Here is a 23,709-nt window from a genome sequence, read left to right as displayed (position 1 = left end):
TTGTCTTGGAACCAGGCCATTGGGCAACAAGGAATGTAAGGTTCACAGATGGGAAAAGATGGGGCACCACTGCTACACAGCCCAGTGAAAAGGATATTCTCCTGGTAAGTGTGAAGAAGAGGGACCTTCATGCAGCTGTCCCCATTATTTGTGTATTTTCTCTAACTCTTTTTGAACAACAGCCTGCAAGTCTGAGGAACATACTAGTAACCCGCAAAAAGGCTCAGTGTTAAGAGAAGAATATTAGCGAAGCACTCAAGGATGTAAAACACTCAGTAGGCAACCAGAAGCCTAAGAGGCACTGCTAATGAGTGAGGGCTTTCCCCTCCAGCTAAAACATCTCTCCAAGAGCAACCAGACACACAGGAAATGCACCCACTGCAGTGCCTACTTGAAGTGTCACTCGCAGCACACAGAGGGCGAAAAGAAAATTCTGTTTAGCAAGCTTACTTTCACTTGCAAACTCTGCATTGAGGTCCTGTAATTTTTAGTCTTTGGTTCTTTTAAAAACAGTTTCCCAGTGCTTGAAGACAGCATGGGAGGGCTAAGAGACTCAGTTACTATGCCACTGGCTCAGGGTTTGGAAAATGGGGCTCAGTTTTCCTACCTGGAAAACTGAAGTACTACTGAGTCTTTGAGGTCTGCCCATAAACAATGCCCCTGAGGCCTGTAACAACAAAAGTATGAAGGGATGCTTTAATGACAGAGATGCTAAACAGTATTATCACAGGTTGCGTGATACAGTGTGCCATGATATTTAAAGTATAAAGAAAGAAAGTCTGCTCCATTGATATATGATGTCTGAGATTAGTAATCTGAGTAGCAAATGTATTCAGGTCTGCTGGCAGACACCACGGAAGAGACATATAAGGTAAAGAACCTGCAGGCTTTCTAGTAACATTAATCTGCATTTATATAGCACATTTCTCTTGATGATCTTGAAAAGTTTATTATTAAAGCTCTCACAACGCTCCTGTGGGCTAAAAACACAACACGGTCTCTTTTTAATTGATGGGTAACATGGACTTAATCAAGAAAAAAGAGTGGGAGGTCAAAGAGGGTGAACGACAAAGCTAGACAACCTACCCCTGCTAACCATCTTTCCCAGCACTAGTCTGAAGAAGCAGAACCAGACAGGGATGCACTGTTAATCAGAAGGTCACGCTGCAAGCCGTTTCAAAGCAGTTACCTTGGCCAGTAGTGCGGCACAGCTTGCGACAAAGGTAGGCAGGCTGCTTCCTGTGCCAAGAGCTGACCTCCCAAGGACAGCCTGTTCAGCAGCACCCTGGGGAGCCCTGCCAGCCACCTCCACACACGCACAACCACAGCATGGCTGCTCTCCTAAAGGCAGGTGCAGGATTTTGTGTCCTGGCTCCCAGTGATTTTGCTCCTTCCTACCATATGAGCACAGATGGACAATCTTACACATTATGTCTGCTTCCCATGGGCAAACCCCTCTAGGAACTCATGGACACTTCATATGGTGAAACTCCATGCATGGAAGACCTGTGGCATCCACAGCCTACTTGTAATGGGTCTGTCAAAGCTAATAAAACCAGTCTCTTATCAGTAAGCTTCAGTTTCCTGCCAAGGAGGCTGAACAGCCACCTGAAGTACTTTCATAGCTCACAAATCAAGAAAGATTGAAAATCACAACTTCAGAAATTCCCACCAAAAAGCTCATTCAGCCTCTCCCTCTCTGGGTGATGAGATGTGACAGGACCGTGCCCCAGGGCAGCATGGCTGCAGGCGTGGAAGAAGTCTTCTCACCAAGAGGCAGGATTCATCAACTGAGTAACTTAAAGAGTCTGACTTAATAGCGAGCCTCTAAGGGCTCAAAGAAGATGCAGCCACAAAGTTCGAAGAGCAATTTGGAGGCATTTTGTGTCTTCCTTTGATAAGCATTTTTCAGTAAGACGGGACAACTGTACTGCACCAATGAAGATCCTTGCTGTACAACCCTTTATCTTTCAGAACTCCATGGAGAAACATGTTTAAAACCACAGACCTACAAGCTGAAAATGTTAACTGATCGCATAGTTCCATAGGGTAAAATATCCCTTACGTTGCAATGCCAAGATATACGTCTGTGTGTGCATGCATGGGTGTATGCATGCAAGCACACGCTATTTGTGACTCACTGGTTCATAGCAATCATGCCTGACAGAAGGGCTCAAAAATTCTCAAGTACCTTAAACTTTTGGGGAAACAGACAACAAAGCTGGGGAGCCGGAGTCCTTCAGTGCCCTTCGTGAGGGAAAGGTCACTGGCACCTCTTGACCTCTTCAAAGGTCAACATCAGAGAAACCTTGGACAGAACAGCAGGAAACCAGGCTTCACTGACTCCACGGCTGGGGGCACGGTTTGCTGCTCTCCCTGCAGTGTCACTGTGCCTTCTCTGCACCTGGGACCTGAGCCGTCCTGATTAAGGGAGGATGGGTTTGTTCTCCTGTGTTCCCTCATCTCTGCCTGCAGTACAGGCTCGGGAGACTCTCGCCCCACTCCAGCACTGACCGGCTGAGCCAGCCACTTTCCCCCAGCACCTCTGCTTCCTCATCTTTGAAATGACAATTATGACCTCTGTAAGGCACTTTGATGTCCACATACGGAGCGTGCTGTGGCAGACCTGTTCTCTTTATTTTAAATACCAGGTAATATATTACCGTGGTTTTTTTTCCCTTTTGTTTATTCACACTTATTATTAGAAATGGAAATCAATGAACTACATTGAAAAAAAAAAAAAGCACAAATGCTTTGGATCTGCCTCCTCTTGTAAAGATAATTATGGGAGAGAAAGCAATTTTGAAACAATGGATGGTGAAGTGCAATGCTCAGAAACTATAGGGCACAACATATTTCTCCAAGGCTACCGTTGAAATCCACCCCATGGTTCGCTGTTGCAATATTCCTGCTCTCCTCCCTTTTCCAAGTCATGTGCAAAACTTGCTTCCAAAATAAATTATTTAGCCCCTGACTGCTGCAATGCACAGCAGGATGCCTGTCAGAGCAAAGTGTTACTAATGGAGGATACCGCACACGATCCAAAAGGGAAGATGAGTTCAGGCTGTCGCAACACCTTAGTGAGAATACAATGAAACCCTTGCTCGATCAGCTGCCCAGAAACGCTGCAAAACCACACAGCACAAAGCAGAGTGTCTGTCTGTCTGTCCGTGCCTTCTCAGGAATGGCCCTGTTGTGCCAACAGCTGTGCCGACTGAACTGGGATCGTCCAAAAGCACTGTTAGAGGATTGTAAGGCAGTCATCAGTCTTGTGTGTTCATTCAGACTTCTGGGACTTTGTCAGATGCTGACTCTGCTCCTAATGCATCCAAAGAAGCACACCAGTTTGGACCACCCAGCTATACCCAGCAAATCCACAGGGGCACTGCCCTGCCCACGTGCACAATTTGCTTTTCATAAAACTTTGACTGCTGGGGCTGGCAGCTAAAGTGTAAAGATGTGATTCTCACGTTCCAGATTTCATTTGCAGAAAGCATTGTAAAAACAGGATTAATAAGGTGGGTCTATTAACTTATAAATGAAGAACATTTTCTGTGGAGCTTCTAAAATAGTCAGCGGCCCCCGCCCAGTCCTAGACCATGCAAAGTAACAGGAAGCCTCTGTGAGATAGAGCAGTCACTAACAATTGAAAATGCACACAGAAAGGCTTTTTGACATGCTGGTACTTATGAGTAAAAGCCCCTTAGCAGTCTTCTTCCACGTCCTCTGGAAGATGTGATGAAGGCAAGATGCATAATGTAATGTGTTCATGAACCCCTTGCTTTAAATTCATGGGGTTGTCTTGGAAATCATGACATTTTAAAACACATACGCAATGGTCCTTTCTCATGCTAGATTTCAGTTCTGGGAAAGACAGCCAATTCTCAAACTGCTCTCCATGTTAAGAAGATAGAAATCACCTCTTTAGAAAAAGAAAAAAAAAAAGGAGCACAAATAAATAAAAATGAAAAGCTAAGCATTTGTGAAATGGCAAAGAACTCAAAACTGAAACTGAAAGAAAAAAGAGCCAACATCACGAGATTTGTGATAAAACAGCTGGCTGCAGATAACACAAAGGAAGCCCCGTACAGCACACAGCAGGAAAGACCAGCCTCCGAGTCATACAAATGGAGCGTCCCATGGGGATGCCTCCAGCTCCTGCCACAGCCTCGCAGCACCACCTCTGCCCGCCCCACACGTTTGGACATTGATTCTCTGTGGAAGAGATGAAAAATCCTGAATGTGAACAGCCTTCAACCCACAACCAACTTCTTATCTGACATGCCTTTATGCATGTACCTTGGTTCCTGGTGCAGAATCCAGTAAACAATTTGCAAGATAAATATTGCTGATAGACACAAGCTCTGCACCAGGCGTGCAGCAGTTGTGTGCAATCAAATGACTCACTTGGGCCAATCTCCTTAAACACCAGTTTACTTGATCTCTATTACTGAGAGGCCCAGAAAAATGAGTTTTCCGCTGGACTCGTGCACAGCAAGAGACTTGAAGCCCCAAGGGCAAGACTCAGACCAGAATAATTCAGGAAGCAACAAGAAGCAAGGAAGCCACATGAAATAAATGTCAAGTTTTAACTTTAAGCTGTGAAATGATCTCTATAAACATCAGACACTACGGGAAGCCAGCTGAAGAGGGGTGCTGCACCTGGTCCTGGATTCCCTCCTCCATCGACAAAGGGATGTGGCACCTTGCACTTCTGCCTCGATATGCAATGCCAGGGGAATCTCCTTCTTGGGTCTCTTTGAAGCTGCATGGCAAGAGAAGCCCCACATCTCCCACTCTGCTCTCCAGCCCATTGCTGGCTTCCACCCAGACCCACCCCCTTCAAAGTTCTGCCCCAGGCCCTGCACAGGTCAAATTTACACAAGGTTGAGTTTGGCTTCCTAGAACTCCGCCTGGTTTCTGCAGTGGCAAAGCCATCGAGCTCCAAGAAAAGTAGCGCCTTGTTTATCGGCACTGCAGTATTTCTGAAAGGAGAAACTTCTTTGGACTGTTTTGCACTTGGCTCCAGCCACTGAATCAAACTTATTGCCAGACTCTTCCAGACTCTTCTGTATCATGTTGCTCAGCTCTGAAAGAGTCTTACAAAAATGAGGACTTCGATGCCATGCCACCCAGAAACCAAAGGAAGCTTCCATGAAACCAGCAAACACCTCTTACCAACACTGTTAAAAAAAACAACAAAGCAAATCAAAGAGGTTGTACAAGTCAGCCTATAAAGCCAGGCGTGAGGAGAGCAGTGTCAGTGGTAATGGGGCAAGAAAGGCAGGGTAATTATACCACACCAAAATTGCAATCGTGCTGCATTCCTTCTCGGTGAAGGCCAGCTGAGAATTAGATACACCTCTTTAAATCATCAAAGGGAGTGGCTGCAAGATACAAGGTGCTGGGATTAAGATGATGTTCTGGGTTTGCCAGTTCTCAGCAATGGCTTTGGTGGCTGGGCTGGGCACATCATTAGCTGTTCCCGAATGGTATTCGCACCATGCCACTTCTTTTTAATCTTTACACAATTCTAAGTATTTCAGGAGTCTCAGGTTCTCACTGAGCCAAGGGCTGTAGAAGCCCTGAACTGGATGGCAATATCTATCCATGAGGGTTTTTCTACTTGGCCAACCAGTCAATCTCAGCGACACCTAAGTCATAATTATTTCAGTGGAGTGCAAATATTTATCATGTTGTCCCAGCTACCACCGCCAGCCCTACAAGCTCAGCCCACGGCTGAGATGAGGCGGGCAGTCCTCTTCAGCTGGAGAACACCTCCCTAGAAGAAACCACAGGAGCAGCCATCACAGCAGCACGTGGGGGAAACGCTGCTCTGGCTGCCTCACTTGTCCACGGTGCAGACAGGATTTTCAATGTCCTGGGCTGCTACAGGGCGAGAGGAGAACCTATCACAGAAACAGAAGCACACAGACCAGTCAGTGCCTGAAAAACACAGCAACGTCCTCCCCCGTCGTAGCTCCACACCGCAGGTTGTTCCAGGCACTCCTTCCAAGGCCAGCAGAACAAACACTGCGTTTGTGCTCGTTTCTGGAAAACGTGCCAGAAAAGACAAACACGAGGCAAAGCAGCTGGCCAAACGGCCAAGTCTTGCTATTTAATTATTCCAAAATAAAAACAGCTACAAAACAAAGACATAATAATAATGACCTCTCCCCTCACAAGAACTCGTGCTTTGACACAAAGGACAGGCTGGCCTGATTTTATGTCCTATAAACTTAATCTTACCCAATGAAATGGCTCCTTGTACAGCCGAGGAAAAGATGATGGGTTATGAAAAGAGCTCTTCAGGCATCATGTACCACTGTACCACCAACTAAAAATGAAAAAACACAGGGTGCTTTCTCTTCTCTCTTAGGCCAGCCACAAAATGGCACAATGCAGCTGAGGGCAGAGGTGAGCAGCACAAGGGAGCTGACAAAACCATCGGGTCTACCTCCAGTTCCTTGCTGTGGTAACTCACGGGTGCAGTTGGCTCACCACTGGAAAGCCAACCATTTTTCATGTGCGATGGCTGTGTGCTACTGTGCTGCTTATGAATTCAGTCTCCTGGCTACATTTGAGGAAGGTGGTAGGGCTGACACCCAATGTTTTGGCACGAAGAAAAAGGTCTGGCGGTTTTCCTAGACCAAGGCCTTGGCCACAGGGATCCCCGCTGTCTGTGTGCCTAGCTGTGTTGATACAGCTGAAGAAGCCATGGCTTCTGTACATGCCATCCATCAGAGGCTTACGCATAAACATAAGCCCTGATGAGCCACCTTCCAGCTGGGCATCCGGAGATGAAAACATCCCCAAATTAGTGGACGCTACTGAAAAAGTAACCAAGCATCCGTGTACTTGCACAATCTTCACTTACTCTCCGTAGCTTTTGATTTCTTGAATGGCATCACCAAGTGATTGGAAGTGTTTCCCAACAGATTCGCACGGTCATACTGAAACCCTAAGTATTGCAATGCCTGAGCTTCTTCCACAGAACTTTACGCAGCGTGAGTAATTAATCCTCAGAGCGCCGCGGCGGAGGGAAGGATGGTGACGTCCACCCACCCAGCCCGACGCGTCGCTGTGGGAGCCAGGTGGGACGTGTACCAAACCCTAACTGTGTGGAAGCGACAACAAAGCCCCCTGCAGACCCTCCCTCCCAGGACCCTAAGCCCATCGGCAGCACGCACGTCGGGACAGGTCACTCGTGCTGCGGTGAAGGCGAGGGATTCCTCATCCCTTCGCATCGCCGCGTCTGTCCGACGAGCCGCGCCGCTGCGCTGTCCCACCCGGCTCACGACGGCCGGGCGCTCCGGCTCTGAGCGCTGCCCACCGCGAGGGGCGCGGAGCCCTCCCCGCCACGGCCTACCCCGGCCCAGCACCGCCCCTCTCCCGCCGGCTCCTCCTCAGCGGGGCCGAGACCCCGCGGGGCCGGGGCTGCGGGCTAGGGCCGCCCCTCCCGCCCACTGCCGGCCGGGCCGCGCCTCGGGCCCCTCCGCCCGGCTGCCGCGCCGCGGGGCAGAGCTGCGGAGCGGAGGAAGCCGCGGCATCCCCGCCCTGCCCGGCTCCCCGCAGGCCAGGGGCTGGGCTCTCCCCGCTCCCCGCCGGGCGAGGCAGCGCCGGCCACCTCCCCTTCTGCTCTTCCTCCTCCTCCTCCTCTCTGCCTTCCTACTTCTGCGCCGGCACCGCTTCGGCTCCGCCGCTGCCCCCCGAGCCGCCGGGCGTCCCCGGGAGCCCTGCCCTGCCCCGCCGCCCCCTCCCCGTCCCCGGCGCCGCCGCCGCCGCTCGCACAAGATGGCGGGGACCGTGGCCGAGCGGGACGCGCTGGTGAGTGCCGCCGCGGCGCGGGGCTCGGGGAGCGGCGGGCACCTGCGGCGCGGAGGCGGCTGCTGCCGCTGCTGCCGCTGCTCCTGCCCGGGGCGCGCACCTGCGGAGGGGAGAGGGAGGCCGGGGAGGGCCCTGCTGCCTCTGCTTGCCTCAGCGCTCTGCTTTCTACCTGCAGAAAATAGAGGACGGGCATTTAAACAACTCCCTGGGATCCCCGGTGCAGGCTGATGTGTACTTCCCTCGGCTGGTAAATTTTTTTTTTCTTGCTGCTTTATATTTTTGGACTCCTTTTAACAACCCCCTACCTTCCCCCCCAAACCACCCTCCTCCGTTCGGCTGCACAACCGAGTGACCCGCCGCCCCTCTCCTTGGCAGATCGTCCCCTTCTGCGGGCACATCAAAGGAGGGATGCGGCCGGGGAAGAAGATCCTGGTGATGGGCATCGTGGACCTCAACCCCGAGAGGTGAAATCCGCCGCGCCCGGCCGGGGGGGTGGGAGCCCACCCGCACACACACGCGCACGATCCCTCCTTTCTACAGAGGGATTATTTTTATCGCTTTAAATATAGCGTGCTGGTTTCTCCTTTGACCCATAGAGGGGGCATTTCTTCCCTGGATCCCGTTTCCCAGGGTTTGAAGGAAAGGAGGGCTCGCGTCGGATCACATATACACTTATATATGCAGCACACGCACCTATCTGTGTGCTGTAGCCGTGTCCTTTGCCCTGCAGAGCTCTTCGGACATTCCCTGGATGAGCTCTGTGCTGATTATGGTTTCAGTGCACTGGGTTTCTGTGCTTGTGTTCTGGCTGAATGAAAGCGGTTGTGTTTGCGTTGCAGCTTTGGCATCAGCCTGACCTGCGGGGAGTCGGAGGATCCTCCTGCGGACGTGGCCATCGAGCTGAAAGCCGTGTTCACAGACAGACAGTTCGTCCGAAACTCATGTGTAGCTGGAGAATGGGGAGAGGAGCAGTCGTCTATTCCTTACTTCCCATTTATACCGGACCAGCCTTTTCGGGTGAGTGCGCGCCGTCTCTGATAGCGTACCCGCATTGCCTTTGGCTGTGATGCTGATGGCCGGGTCGCTGCTATGGATCACACGCTGTGTCGTGCAGAGCCCGCTTCTCTGCCGCCTTGCACCTGCAGGCAGTTCCGATGGGGCCGTAAACACATCACAGGGTGTTATGACAAGTCGGAGGTTGTAATGCTGTGTGATGAAGCGTGCTTCCTGAGCTTAGTTTTATAGCTATAAATTAAAAAGTACCTCTGTGTTATTACTGCATTTCAAGTTATTGCTGGAGAATGTAAATACTCTGTGGGACTGCCGTGGGTTTGGATGGTTTCTGTAATGGACGTAGTGTTCGCAGTTTAGCGCAGCTAATGAGGATCTTGTTCATCCTTTTCCTCCAGGGATGTTACACAGAGGCTGGCCGTAGCCCTTTGTGTCAGCAGATTAAATAGCTAAGCGATAGTGGTATTCTTCTCTGAACCCTGGGATTAAGTCTCCTGCCAAATTTAAGCCCACAGTCACTTGGAAATGGTGTACGTGGAAATCCCGTGTGCACAGGATGGACTGGGTTGACCTAGAAGCAGATTCCCATCTGTAGCGTTTATGGCTACGTGGAGATGTCTTTGCTCATCAGGACTAACAAAGTATGCAGCTGCAGAGGGCTGCTTCTCTCTCAGCAGTTTGACTACATGCGAAAAAAAGCTGCATGCCTTCTCTGTGCGGCTGACCCAGAAAAACCCTCCTGCCCCCCCCACCCCTCTTATGAAACCTTGCTGGCCCCTTTGCTTAGTGCCACCATTCTGACCAGCTGCCAAACTCTCATAATCCTTCTCCCCCCCAAGATAATCTCCCCCAACCCCAAAAGCTCGCCGTCTCCCCAGAGGCTTGGGCTTTCAGAGGGTGTTTATGACAGGTTTTGCTGCCTATTGGTTGCGCTCTACTTGCTTCTACAATCTCTCCTCCGTCATAGCTGGCAACACCCTTTGGTGCACGTGGGAAATACGCTTAGAAGGGCGTGGAGGCTTGGTCCTGCTTTGGCTGAGAGGGATGGGCTACCTGCTGCCATGGGCGGTGGCTGGGCCCTCCGACAGGCCAGACATATTGCCCAGAGTGTGTTCTGCAGGTGTCCCACTAATGACAGCTGGCACCAGAGGACAGCGGTATCATGCATTTAGTGTGAGATACTGTAGAAGAGGAGTTGGTTTTTTTTCTTTTTTTCCAAATGGAATTTGGGCTCCCAGTTACCTTTGCACCTTGGATGGTCTCCTTCTGAGTGACTAAGTTAAACAGGAGTATTTAAGTGCTCTCGCCAATTACCTGTGATCCAGTTCAATTATCATTCTGGTATAGCCCAGGGTGATCTGCAGAAATGGATCGTAAGCAGTGCTGAGGCTAACCATATCTTTTACATAACAAGGCCTGGGGCTGGATGCACCTGCTGCAGTGACACTGGAGCTGCGCAACAGCACGGGTGCTTCCGTGCTAACGTGGTGCGCTGCCAGGTCCCCGTGGACAGTCTGCTGCCACTTCCCCAGTATGATGTGCCTTAAGTCAGGGCAAGACCTAGGCTCGCTCAGTTTATCACTTGCCTGTTCCACTTTTATGTGCTCTAATATTTCTGCCTGAAAACTGTGCTTCACTCCAGACTACCAGCCTCAGGAACGACCCAGTATTTACACATGGCTTCCCTGCATTTTCTTCTCAGCCTTTCCAGACCTGCAGGTCTCTTGAGTGCCTGTACAAAAAATGCATATTTTGTGCCCTCACATGTTGGCTTCCTGATGGGGCAGCTCCAGCAAAGCTTATCTGCGAGGAATCAAGCCACCCTTCATATCAGGAATCTCTTGACTTAGCCAGAACGGGTGGTCTAGCTCCTCTCCTTGTGGCTTTTCTAGATTATTTCTCCAGGGCTGTAGGATGAGGATGAGCTCTGTCCTTCCCTGGTGCAGTCTGTGCATCGTGTGGGCTGTCTGGCTGTATTCAGGCCATCCTGTGCTACGTCTCCCTCACTGCAGCCCCGAGTCCAACAGGCAGCCCTGTGTGCAGTCGCCACAGCGAAAGCTTTTTAGTTGCACAGCAGCTGTGTATGTGCAGTTCTAGTGTGTGGGAGGGGAGGGCAAACCTATCCCTCTCATATTTGCTGTCTTCCTCTGAATTAATGGCAGCCTGGAAAACATTGCAGAGGGAACTGCCCCCTCATTCTGCAGCAAAAAAAAAAGAAAAAATCTGTAGCAAGGAATGCAAGATTTGGGTTGGATATACTTTTAATTAGCAGTTTGCTTCTGGCATTACTGCAAGAAGCAAAACCTCCCTGGTGCCAATGGGACCATAATCTGCAGAGCAGTGGGTCAGGGTTCAGGGGTTCTCCCCACCGTGAGAGAGTGAAACCGGATTAACGTCCCTGTGAAGTACGAGCAGATCCCTCATAGTATTACTGGGGTTGTGGGGGCAAAGTGGGCTCAGCCTTCTCTGTTACGTGGCATACAAGTAGCAAGATGTGTAACCATACCAACGTTGCTTAAAGGCTAATCCGGTGCTTTTTGCGTCCTGTGAAATAACTTCCCAGTTACGTTGTGAACACGGTTCATCATTTTATTTTTTACAGGTTGAGATACTTTGTGAGCATCCCCGTTTTAGAATATTTGTGGATGGACATCAGCTCTTTGATTTTTACCACCGTATTGAAACACTGTCAGCAATTGACACAATAAAGATAAATGGAGATCTTCAGCTTACAAAACTTGGCTGAACTTGTTAGAACTGTAGATTCCAAACCGGCTCAAGTGCCATCGTCTGTGTGGAGAAGTGACAGCCAGCTCTGGACACAACTATAGTAGGAAGGCTGCCCCGTTCCTTTTCTGTGTGCAGTTTTTCACGCCTGTGCCGATGAACTGGGCTGTTGTCTATCCTAATGAAGAACACTGATGGTTAACAGACATTGAGCCATTTTTCTTGGATCAATATAGCCCACTTGTGCTGGATAATCAAATTGGAATGGATTCGGAAAGACTTGCAGTCTTGTTTCAAATCTCACAGAAAGGCGATTTCTGAAACGCAGCACTAAAATCGGTTACTGAACAGTAGTAACAACAACAACAAAAGGTTTTTCTTTTGCAAATATTGTTTCTGCACTGAAGTGGAATAGTGTAGCACAACGTAGGGCCACACGTTGACGTCCTTACCCAGGACCTGAGCCTGGTTCCACGGAAATCAATGGCAAATCTGCTATCACTTTATTGGGGTACAATCAAACTGTTTAGTCCTTAGTCAAGCACAACTCCCATTGATTTCTATGGGATTTTTGCACATGCCCAGGGGCAAGATCTGCTGCTGGTGTTAATCAGCTAACGTCCACAGCTTGCATGCAGTGGAATCCTCCTGATTGCTCCCAGCTGCTGATTTGGTCCAAGGACTGTGCAAAAAACTGAATGAGGGTGTCAGGACACTAGCCTGTATATTTTAGTCAGGGTATTTGCATAGAATGTAGATTGTTACAAGTTTTTGCACAATGTACTGTTAATACAATTTTTAAAGCTTATCTGTAGTTTATTTATTTATACTCATTGTATGTATTAGTAAAAATGAACAATCTTACTGATCGTTAAGAACAGCAAAGTGTAAACATTTTGAATGTACAAATTGTCTTGGGTTCTTTGGGTAAACTCGACATATCATTCTGGAAAAATCATGTTTCTTATTGAACATTGAGTTACATTTTAACGGAGCCCTCTGGGCCCTGGGAAAATGTGGGCATGGTAGTTGGTGGGGGGAGCTCTTTGCATATTCACTAAACTGTTTTTCAGGGCTTACTAACTTTGCTGCACAGGATAGGTTTGAGTTCAAGTCAATCCGTTTTTAAAAATTAAAGGGCAAATTTGTAGGTTTAGCTGTGCTTTTATAACTTGAGAAAAAGTTAAATTTGGCAGTCTCTTAGTTCAGCAAGAGAACTAGCCTCTTCCAGGGGAGATGGGAGATTTTTTTTTGCACTCATTTGAGAACATATTCGGCCTTTGATATGACAATTAAAACTTGTCTAGACAGCCAAGTTATTAATGCTTGAAAATCATCTACTGCACATGAATAATAACTTTTCAAGTAGCTTTTTAAGTAGTAGGTATAGCTGTATAAACAGAGTCATTGCGCTACACTATAAATGAACACCACCACTTTTCTTGACTTCTTTTAGGACTAAATGCGCTTTTCCTTGGCTGCTCACAGTAGACCACAGCAAGTCTTTCTGAGTAGTTATAATCACGATATAAACATATATTTAGGCAATTTTGAAAACATGTAATATAGGGACACAGAATATAAAAACATTCTTTGTAGCACAGTATTAAAAAAAGAGAGAGAAAAAAAAATCTCACAAACAGAACTATATTAAGCTTGCAATAAAGAAGTGTTTTAAGGCAACCAGAACTGGAATATCCAAAGCGAAGGGTAGAATACCAGTTGCAAAGCCTCATTTTGTGCTAATTTGGCCTGCAGTTAAGAAGCCTTAGACTGCAAGCTGAAATTCCAGCTATGGCTCTGGTCCAAAGCCTCTTGAGGTCAACCAGAGTCCTTTGAGCACAAAGGCATAGAAGCCTGATGCTTACTTCACGCAAGTGCAGATCTCTCTGTAAAGCCAGGGGGGTGTTGCTGCTGTGAATAAGTTAAGGATTGGGCTCCCATCTACAAAATATAGTTAATAATGGAAATTTTAGCCTTAACATTGAAGTCCCCTGACTTTTTTCCTTTTTCAAAATTAAACGAAAACCTGTTGTTTTCCAGATGATCTTATCTGGTGTATGGCTTTTAAGTTGTACAACAGATTCTGTTTGTACTCTGGATCGAACCTTGATATGAAATGTTCCTGTCTTGCTCTGTTTTTATTCTTCTCCATGATTCATGATGACTGTGTCATTTTCCATGGTATAAAGAACGCTGACAGTGTTTTAGTACAAAATATATTCTTAAAAATGATGATAATAAAAATCCAAGGGAAAGGTGCTTCCATATGAGCTGTTGGGACTTTTCTCTGGCTTTGGAATGGTTTGTAGCTCCAAAGCAGACGCAAGCAGAAGATGAATTCTGTTTGGAGTGATGTTTGATGCCCACCCTGTCTAGTGCTTTCTCTAACTGTATATGCAAAGCCATGTTTTCTGATGCAGTGCTGTTGCCTGAGGCTGTCTTGCTACTCCAGAGGGCCATAAAGTAGGAGGCTGGAGAGAGTAGCACCATGACCCTGCGGTAGCACAAAACCAAAAGAGATCTCTCAGACAGCACAAAGCCAATAGAGATTCCCGCTCCATGCCTTTGCTCTAGCCCAGATAAGGGGTTTGGCTGACTTGAATTTTCAGCCACTTGAAATTCCAGGTAGCTGCAGTATCTTAGTGCAGCCCTCAGATTTTTCATGACATGTATGGTCTTGGCACAGCACAGAGTGTAGGCCACAGATGCTGAGATGAATTCTACAGAGGTCTCTGTCAGCAGCAAGGACCTGGTGATAACCATCCTGCCTACCGGGCACACCAGTTGGTTCCTGCTCCAGTAGTTACCTGGCTCAGGAAAATGCTATTTTGAACCTCATTCTGGTTTTGCCTAACTCCACTGACTGTGGCACTCATCACCTGCTTCTGCCCTGCCGTGGTTTTTGAGCAGGGCTTAGAGGCAAGGAGAGCTGTAAATCCACTTTTGCTGGTCAGTGGTTTGGCTGAGAGCTCAAGAAAGGGCAGAAAGTCACATTTAGAGTTTCCACATCTATTTGTCTGTTTAACAGAATGTTGGAAGCCTTTTTCTTTTGCTCTTGGGCAGTACCAGGAAGGATGATGGCAATGTAACCAAGGGCTGTCCCATGTGTGCTTGGTTTACTTGGCTAACTGCATTCAGACGCTGGTGCAGTACAAGTCAGAGAAAACTTGGGCCTTAAATATTTCTATTCAGTTAGACTTTGAGCTAAACCCAAATGTTTAAGATGGGAGACTGCTGCAAAATTTGTATCTGAATTCTGTCTCCAGAATTTAGGAATGATTCAGATGTTCATTTGGGGTACAAGCCCTGCTAGACCTGAAATCAAACTGTTTCCAAACTGGGACAGGTTTTCAAAATGCTTTTCAGTAGGCACTGGTAGTCTGTGAACTTCTTAGAAGCTGCAGTTCTTCAGGACCAAGTGTGTGTGTTAACCAATTTTTGAGATCTTATGCTAGAATCTATGAGCTAAATATTTTTGTGGTTTCCTCTGAATGAGGAAATTATTTCTGAAATGAAAGAAGTCTTGAATGGGTAAAACCTTTGGAGTGTAATTCCTCAACTTAGCATAGCTTTATTATTTTTTCCAAAAAGGAAAAAACCAAAAAAATACCAAAAAGATCCACCCCCAAATTACTTAGTAAAGTTTGGAATTGGCTGTGATAAAGTCGATGTTTTTTGTTTTTGTTTTTTTTCTAAGAAATATGAGTCTATTGACTACTCAGAAAGAGCCTTGAAATATGTTGGGTGATGTGAGGTAGTCTGTCTAAACATATTTCACATAAATGCTTTTTCACAGTCAAGTTGTAAAAATGTTACAAAACACCTTCTTTTTGTGTCACAATTAGAAATGGTTGCCCCACCTTGAAAGAACATTTTGTACTAAATATTCATGTGTTGTCTCTGTGAACTTGCACTAACATATACTATATTCTCCCTCCCCTCCTTGACTAGCTTAAGAAAAAATAGGCGTAATATTGCTAAACCGGTTGAATGTAACATCTGCTTGAGGCATAGCATCTTTCTCAAGGGCTGTTTTGAGTAAACAGCCTGAAAACCAAAGAGAGAGCCTGATTCACCATAATGCTGTGCCAGCTTTCCACCCTTGTCACTCTCCTGAAGTGAGGCTGAGACTGAAGCCCTGAGATTTTCATGTGAGAGAGCAGCACTGAGATTTTATCTTCTGGGATTTAAAAATATTCACTATGGAGGAAATGAGAACAGGATAGCCACAGCACTTCCAAGCTTGCTAGCGGTTGTGTTGTAGCATGATGTGCTGCAGTCCTAATGGAGCATGAGTTCAGAGAGAGGTAGTGGGCATTTCAGAGGCAGCCAGGAGCCCAGTTCTGCAGAGCTAGTTAGTGGTGGCTCCAAGCAACCTTCCAACACCCTAGAACGGAGATGACAGTATGAGCAACAAGAGTCAGGCTGAGGGCAGACCGAAATGCCCCTCACGACTAGCACAGAAGTTAGGAAGAAAAGTTTTCTTGTGCTAACCAAAGTCTAGGACTATATAATGGCCTGGTGAAATCTGTTGTCGTTGTAGGTTTTGTTCTGATTTTCTCACATGGATCAGAAAGTGTACAGGTAGAAGTTGCTTTGCAATGAATGGTGCGTGGGGTTAAAATGAAGGCCAACCCAAATGAGGAGAAAAAAATGAGCTACTGACGCTTTATCTGGCTTTGATACGCCCTCCCAGCTCCTCCCAGCAATCACTGCTGTTACAAATATGCACAATTACTATGACAAGGAGATTCAGCACCATGTGCAAGATCAAAATAATAAACTCATGCTTTGCCACAGGACTTCCGTAGCTTCTGTTGCTAGGCCTTTCCATCTGTCTGTCAACAGATAGCTAAATCCTGCTGCCTTTAAAGTTCATGGCAAAACGCCTTTTGACTTTCATGAAAATAGGTCTGTAAGAAAAGAGGTAATTCCAGCCCTCTCTCTCCAGTTATTTTCAGCTGGGGCATACTCTAAAAATCTGTTCATTCATTCTGAATTTAAGCATCAATAGAGGACTATTTCTGTCTGCATTATCTGCTTGAGTAGAGTCAACAGAAAGCACGGTCTCTCCCGGCTGCAGTAACACTGGTTTCACAGTTAGCTGATGAAATGTTTTATGTTCATTATCTTCTGATTTTAAAAAGTGAGGATGTGCACGAAATGACGTGGCAATAATAGTAATGTGTACTATTCACCACAGATCTATTTTTATGTGTTGTGCCAATTTCATAATGAACTTTTAATAACAATAAAATGTGAAATCTTCACTGCGGTTTTATTTGGTCTTTTATAACAATTGTTAATGCTCGTTATATACCCAGTTTACTTCTTCAGCTTCTTCTGTCTTCTGACTGTTTTTCAGACATAGCTTATTCTTCCTCTAATAAAGCTGTAGTTGGACAGTTTGGAATTAGAAGTGTTTCTTTGGTAGCAGCTTGTGTAGAACTCCTTTAAAATTTAAACACTCAATACAGAACAATCAAATAACTATTTTAGAGGAAAGAATAACTTGCTTACTCATGCAGAACTCTCACTGACATCACTGGGCAGCGTAAACTGCAGGAGTTAACAGGCATGACTCAGAGCAGGACAGGACATAAGACTCAGACAGCTGATGACTTTTGCATAGGATAAAGCAGCCTGTTTCTGCAGCATAACACACACACTCCTGTTCACTCTGGTGGGACGAGATTCATGGATATGTGGTGAGCAAAACCACAACATCAGCTCCAGAAACGTGGTATTATGGGATCCAGTGTTTCACTCATTGGCATGATCCTGGCTAAAGTCCACATTAAAATCAATATGTGCAAGAGAAAGCTTCAGGGTCTCAGCTTCTTCAAGTTAAAGCTTTTGGGAAAACTAGCATCATCCAAAAGGAAAAGATTACGCCCTCCATCAAGTTGTGGCTGTAAGACATAAGCAAGATTTCTGAGGGAGACCTCAAAATCCAAAGAGCACCGATGTAGCACATGAACAGCATTTGACTATAGCCAGCTGCATTTTTTTTTCCGAATAAAATGATAAGGAATCAGGTGTTCCCCAAGAGCTTGGATCTGCGGCCATCCTTGCTTACAGGCAGCCTGATATTGGCCCTTTGTTACTACACATGATCCTAAAAAGAGATCTGTTAAGATCTTTTACAAGATTAAAACAGTATTAGGTACTGTAAATGCAAACCAGAAATAAGGAGAACAGACAGAAATACAAGAGGCAGAAATCTGTATGGCATCAGTAGGAACACTGACTTGGTTCTGAGCCAGCAGGAATTTCGCAGTAACCATGATGAACTTAAGACAAGACTTTACATTAGCAAGTGTCTCTAATAGCCCCAGCATAGTCTCAGACTTAACTGCTCCTTCACAGGAGCAGGGCTAGCGATGCTGCAGAGGTGCACATTCACCTTGCCTTCCCTCAGACCCCCTCTGTATCAGGAGCCTTGGCAGGATCTCTGTGACCCCAACCAGCCCAGGGCAGGGGAGTTGGAACTCGGTGGGCTTTAATGTCTCTTCCAACCCATGACATTCTATGACGATTCTATGTCCCAAAGGGCTCTGGTATACCTAGATGGGTTGAGAGTGAGCCCCAAGCCTCCCCTGCTATGTAAGTTCACATCCATTTGATATCTGAAGGCATGGGCATGTTAGAAAGGCCTCTGCACAAGACTCAGAGACTTGGCAGAGCACCCACCTCATGTAAAGGCAGCGTCTAGTCCCTGCCAGATAGCAGAACAGCAGCAAAGTGTCTGGGGGAATTTCCCAGATGGGGAATACATATACCCAATTTCACTGCTTGCATTGGCTAACCCTTACAGAGACCCTTGAAAAAATCTCTCCTAGATCTGCAATACCGAGTAAACTCCAGGAATGAGTTCTGGGTACCTGTTGTAACAAATGCCATGTGCACTTCTCTCCCATTCAGATCAGCACTATGTATACGTCACAGCTGGGCCTTATTTTGGTGGAGTGTTTCTGATCTTGAAACTAAGCCAATTCGTGCTGAGGGATTTACTCACAGGAATACCACAAATACAACTCTTTGCTAGCGCTGCAGCGGATCTTATTTTTAAATGATGACTTTCACCACTCTTCTAAGAATAGAGACTGGCTCCAAATCATCATGTCAGCTTCAGCATTCTCCAAGGGTTAGGCATTTCTCATTCCGTTCAGGTTTTAAGGCTTCAGTTTCCACACTGCTGCCTCGCTAGACCAGGGCTGTGATGCAAGAGGGGTCATTTTGTGAAAAACCCTGAGAAGGATGTGTCTTTCAGCAGCTCTATGTGCAGCCTGGCCTGCTGAAGGAGATGCGCAAGTCAGACTTGGCCCTCAGAAATGATGGCAAAACAGAGCTACTTTGACATCTGGCTTGCAGAACAGGGCTTCCTTATGACTGAGAAAGGTATGAACAAAAGCCCGGTAAATTTAGAAAAAACATCACTGAAGCTGAAGAGCAAATCTCAGCAGCAGAGAAAAGAGGAGAGTTTTAGTACTAAACAATCTGATATTAACAGCAAAGAGATGCTCCCTTGGTGCTCCAGAGGCTGTGGGCTGGTGTAGCTCCAACTGAGCATGTGCCAAATCTCTGTGCAGAGGAGCAGGCTGCCACCAAGTGCTGATGGAGACACCAGAAGTTTTTGAGACTTGCTTTGTCTGGCCCCCAAAGCCCTTCTGCAGGGAGAAAAGCCAATGCTGACAGCATTGTTACGTATGACAAGCTACAGTAGCTGTTCTAGCACTGCATGCTTGAAGAGGCAAAGAGGATTCTTTCTTGGCTGCTCTCTCAGAAATTTTCTGTTTAATGGGAACGATAATCACTGTCTAGGAAAGAGTCAGACCAGAGCTAAGCACAGAATATGGCTATTGGTAGAAGAAACATTCTTTGGTAAGTAATAGATTAATTACAATCTCCCGAGGAAAACAAAGTATTTGAATTTAAAAGTACAAAGGCCATATCGACAACAGTGTAATTCCTTTCATGCTCCAGCTTTATAGGAAGGATACAAAGAGCTTCAACAGCTAAAATACAGACCCTGAGGGGCAAAGCTGGGAGTAACTCTGGATTACTGAATGGATGCGGAACACAGCTTCCATATCCATTCCCCATCATTTTCACTGCCTTTTCTCAGAGGCAGCAATTCCTCTTCAGAAGAAAGAACCATTGTTGGAGACCCCACAGCCAGAGGACGGGGCTGTAGATCCTTACATCAGAGCTTTACGCATCCTTTACACACACCAATCAAGGTGTTTATTTAGCAACACCCACTGAAGAACTTCAAAGAGCTGACAGATTTGACAATTCACATTAATTCCTGAATGCTCCTTGCCATCTCTAGTATTACTGTTGTCATTCTCTCGGCAGGGAGAGGGAAGCACGGAGACTTAACAAGACTTTCTCAGAGATCAGTGCTGTAACTCGCAATATGCAGATTTGTACACACCTAATGTTGCACTGCTGTGATTTCTGGCTGCAACAGGGAAGTACTGGCTCGCAGGTCCTCTCTTCACCCCTCAGGCAGACATTCTTTTGTGCCAAAATATGCAACAGTAAGGTTGAATAATGCTACACACAACTTCTGAGATGAGAAGGGCTATCCATAATGCAAAATCCTTTCAAGACATTTTTTTTTTTTTTTTTTTAATGGTAAAGATTGAATGGCATTACACTATTTTTTGCAGTCTGCACTGCCTCACAGTGCTTTTGCCTGCCATTTAAATAATGCAGAAGAGAAACTGCAGCACCGAAGATCAGGTTTCTTAGCAGGCGGTTGTTTGCTGAACATTGCACTCAAAAGATGATGTGCAGACATGTTTCCCTAGACAAAAGACAGCATCACATCCTGAGTGATGCAAGCAGGTATTTCTCTTACTGATTCTGGAGGAAGTACACTGATTTATGGCAACTGAGCACCTACTAAAGAATAAACTTGTCTAGAATTCCATAATAAACCTGTCTTCTTCAAAAGATGCTCTCAGAAAAAATAACAGGATTCTAATTAGCATGTGCAAAGAGAAGTGCACAATCATTTTAATGCATTGTAAAGCTGAAGCTGTGATAATGCAGGCTAAAAGATGATGCTTTTCAGTGAAGGGAATCAGCTGTAATTTCTGCTTGTATGTATTACCAGCTGTATTGATTACCTTCATCCTCTGTCACTGGTAGCTAGGGAACATGACACATTATCTCACGCTACAGTTGGAGGGCATAACAGATCGTTGTATTTTTTAGAAACAGATTCCTACAGTGTAACAGTACCAATTGGATGATCATACCTATGCATATTAAAATGCCAACACATTAATTACTGGATAGTGCCAGGAATCATTTTACTGTCTGGGGTGGGGGAAAGGGGCAGAAATGAAGAGCTCCGAAGATTAGCAACTGACAAGCACAAAGTTTTTACATCTAAGAGTATCCTCTGAGAGCTGCATGGTTCATACTGGCTTGCGTGGAAAGGAAGCCAGTAAGAAGAAAACCTCACTTTCCAGGATGAAGAGATGATGCATTTACAGACCAAAGTGTCCATTTCTCTCCTGCCTCACCTGGTACCGTAATGCATGGAATTACATCTCTGTCAGTAAAGAGAACTGATAGTCATCTACAGTCATCCTTCACGGGTTCAGTCCTGGGTCTCTGCTGTTGGTGGACAGTGTTTGCAGTGCCAGTGCTGCACAAGTGCTCACTAAATCCCATCAAGATTGGGAGGCAGCCAGGAGCTGCCTGTGCAAAGTAGGTGTGCAGCAGCATCTCTTAGGAATTTATGTGTCCTGTAAAGCATTTATATGTCCTGTAAAACAGAAGAGATTGTTTCAGACTGTCTGGAAATAATATTGGCTGGGTTAATAGTCCTGTCATTAGGCTGGTTGAAGCAGAACTTGCATAGGACTGAGCAAGGTCTGAACATTTTTAGTAAAAATGAACCCAAGCGTCTCTAAGTAGAGCACAGTTTGGGTTCATTTGTAGAAGAAATAACTAATGCACACTTGAAGCATTCAGCAGTCAATTCAGGTAGGTGACAGAATGCCAGAAATCTCCTTCTACATTCAAATATCCATCCGCTTTTAATTTTCAGCCACATCACAACCTATGTCCATGGTCAGGTCAGTAGATGGTCACTATATTCAACACAGACCATCACAGGAAGACAGTGGCTGTTTCTCCTGATACAGCTAGTAGTTCAAACAGTTCATGGTCTTTGGCTACACTAACTGGAATTTATTTTGGAGGACCGCATGAGGATGCTGTCGCAGAGAGCTATAGCGTAACTTTTGCCAGATACATTTTTCTTTCAATTCTCTTTAAGTAGAGCTGGTTTTAAACCTATTTGGTACTCTTGAATTATATGTATTTATTGTTGCAGTAGGACATCTTGGTGTTGGGGGCTGTTAGATGCTTGGTCTTTTTCAAAATCCTGTTAAGCTCATGTATGCTGATACTGTTCATGAATTGCAATATAATTTGTGCAAAGAAAACTCTGTCCAACTTCAGTGTACCACTCTTCTGTTTCATATGTGCTTTTATCTTTCAGTAGGTGGATGAGTAAACAGAAGACTCTAAGCTACCTCTGCAGTACCACTGAGCTTTCCCTACACTTTCACCATGTTTACTACCACCATCCTCAAGGTACATAGTCCTTTTCAGCCTAATGACCAAATATCAGACAGGAAATTTTCTAAAATGTTTTAGCACATTCCTTCAATCCACACTTTAAGAATTAACAGTCACCATATCCCAAGTAAATTGGAGTTGGTGGCATATTGCCTAACATCCCAATGTCGGTGTAATGTAACATGAAATCCAAGTGTACAGACTTTGCAGATCAAGTTTTATCTTAATTTCAGAAAGCCTCTAATTATGCTCAAATGCGTTCTTTCTGGCATTCCTACATCTGGCCTTCAGGAAACCCAAAGTTAACTGCAGTCAGTCACTCCCTCTATGTCATTCTCTCCTTGCAAGGGATTTTAAACACTGAATCTATACAGCCATGGCACCTAACCAAATGGACTTCCACCTCAACCTGTTTCCATGCTTTTGGCTTCTTCTATGTTCAAGCTGTCTAGTTATCTTATTTTACCTGCAGTGCTGGAAGGGAGGAGCAAGATTTGGCCTCTAAGAGCATACTGATCCATAAGGAACACGCTGTTCTAGGGAGGGTGCAGCAGGAAGAAATGTCCTTCATGGCTTTCAGGGTGATGTCAGCCAGGTTTCAAATCGGAGGCCACAGTTTTTACTGCCAGAGACTGTCACCCATCTCCAGCATGTAGGAACTCCACTTGGTTTAGAACTCAAGCAGCTCCAAAGGGAAATTCTGAATATCTTCACAGGTGAACTTCCATATACAGCCATGAATCCATGGGCTGTGATGGCTGGCATGCAGATACATATCAGCATGCCAAAACTTCCACAGCAACATGTAACTAGTATACACAAACACAATTACACATACCTTTATTGGGAGAAGGTAGTAGAGTGATTCAAACATGCGTCAACAGCTTCCCAGGGTGAGGATTTAAAAGAACTATTTGGTGCAATAAAGACTGATGCTTAATACACAATTTTCCACAGACTACTTTTTTGCTTAGGCCAGCTGAGTGGCTACATCAGTGGGAAAACTGGAAGCCTTTTAATGAGTGAGTAGTAGCTGAAACTGTGGGGGCATTCACGCCACCTTCTGCAGCATCTAATTTCAGCTGTGGTAAGTGAGTCTGGTCTCTGTGGGTTTCCTATACAGGCGGTGGAAAGAGAGGCACTCCTTCAGAGGATGATTTATCAGTGATATAATGCCCTGAATGATCTTCCAGAGAACCTAGGCCAGTGTCTACAAAAGCGCCCCTGAGGACGTTTGCCTTTTACCAAATACCCAAGTATAGCTATCTGCCTGATGTCCCATTCACAAGGACACATACCCTGTGTTTGAGGTTTAAAAAAAGAAAAAGACATGAAAACAACATAGGACAGATACAAGACTCCTTAAGCATCTGTTAATAGGAAGGAAACTACCACCCTAAGAGAGTGAAGAACAACAAAGGCTTTCAGTGCCGAAGGCAGAGGGGTTTGCATCAAACACACAATAAACAAGACCTTTGCAATTCTGTTTCCAGAGGGGTTCACCTGTCCTGCCAGGTTTAGTAAATAAATAAA

At 45.9% G+C, this 23,709-nt stretch overlaps 2 protein-coding genes across 12 annotated transcripts in view; one reads left to right on the top strand and one right to left on the bottom strand.

Annotated features, from left to right (window-relative positions):
* Positions 1 to 23,709, bottom strand: part of LOC110395440 — a 79,422-nt gene that overhangs the window by 43,418 nt on the left and 12,295 nt on the right. The gene's annotated exons all lie outside the window — the stretch shown is intronic.
* On the top strand, positions 6,189 to 16,838 carry LGALSL (galectin like). The gene is made up of 5 exons (XM_021389827.1): positions 6,189 to 7,827; positions 8,003 to 8,074; positions 8,203 to 8,291; positions 8,667 to 8,844; positions 11,441 to 16,838. The coding sequence occupies exons 1-5, from the start codon at positions 7,048 to 7,050 to the stop codon at positions 11,582 to 11,584; spliced, it is 1,263 nt and encodes a 420-aa protein (XP_021245502.1). The 5' UTR covers positions 6,189 to 7,047; the 3' UTR covers positions 11,585 to 16,838.

This window comes from Numida meleagris, chromosome 3 (genome assembly GCF_002078875.1).
Source record: "Numida meleagris isolate 19003 breed g44 Domestic line chromosome 3, NumMel1.0, whole genome shotgun sequence".
Lineage (NCBI taxonomy): Eukaryota > Metazoa > Chordata > Aves > Galliformes > Numididae > Numida > Numida meleagris.
This window is presented reverse-complemented; position numbering and strand designations above follow the sequence as displayed.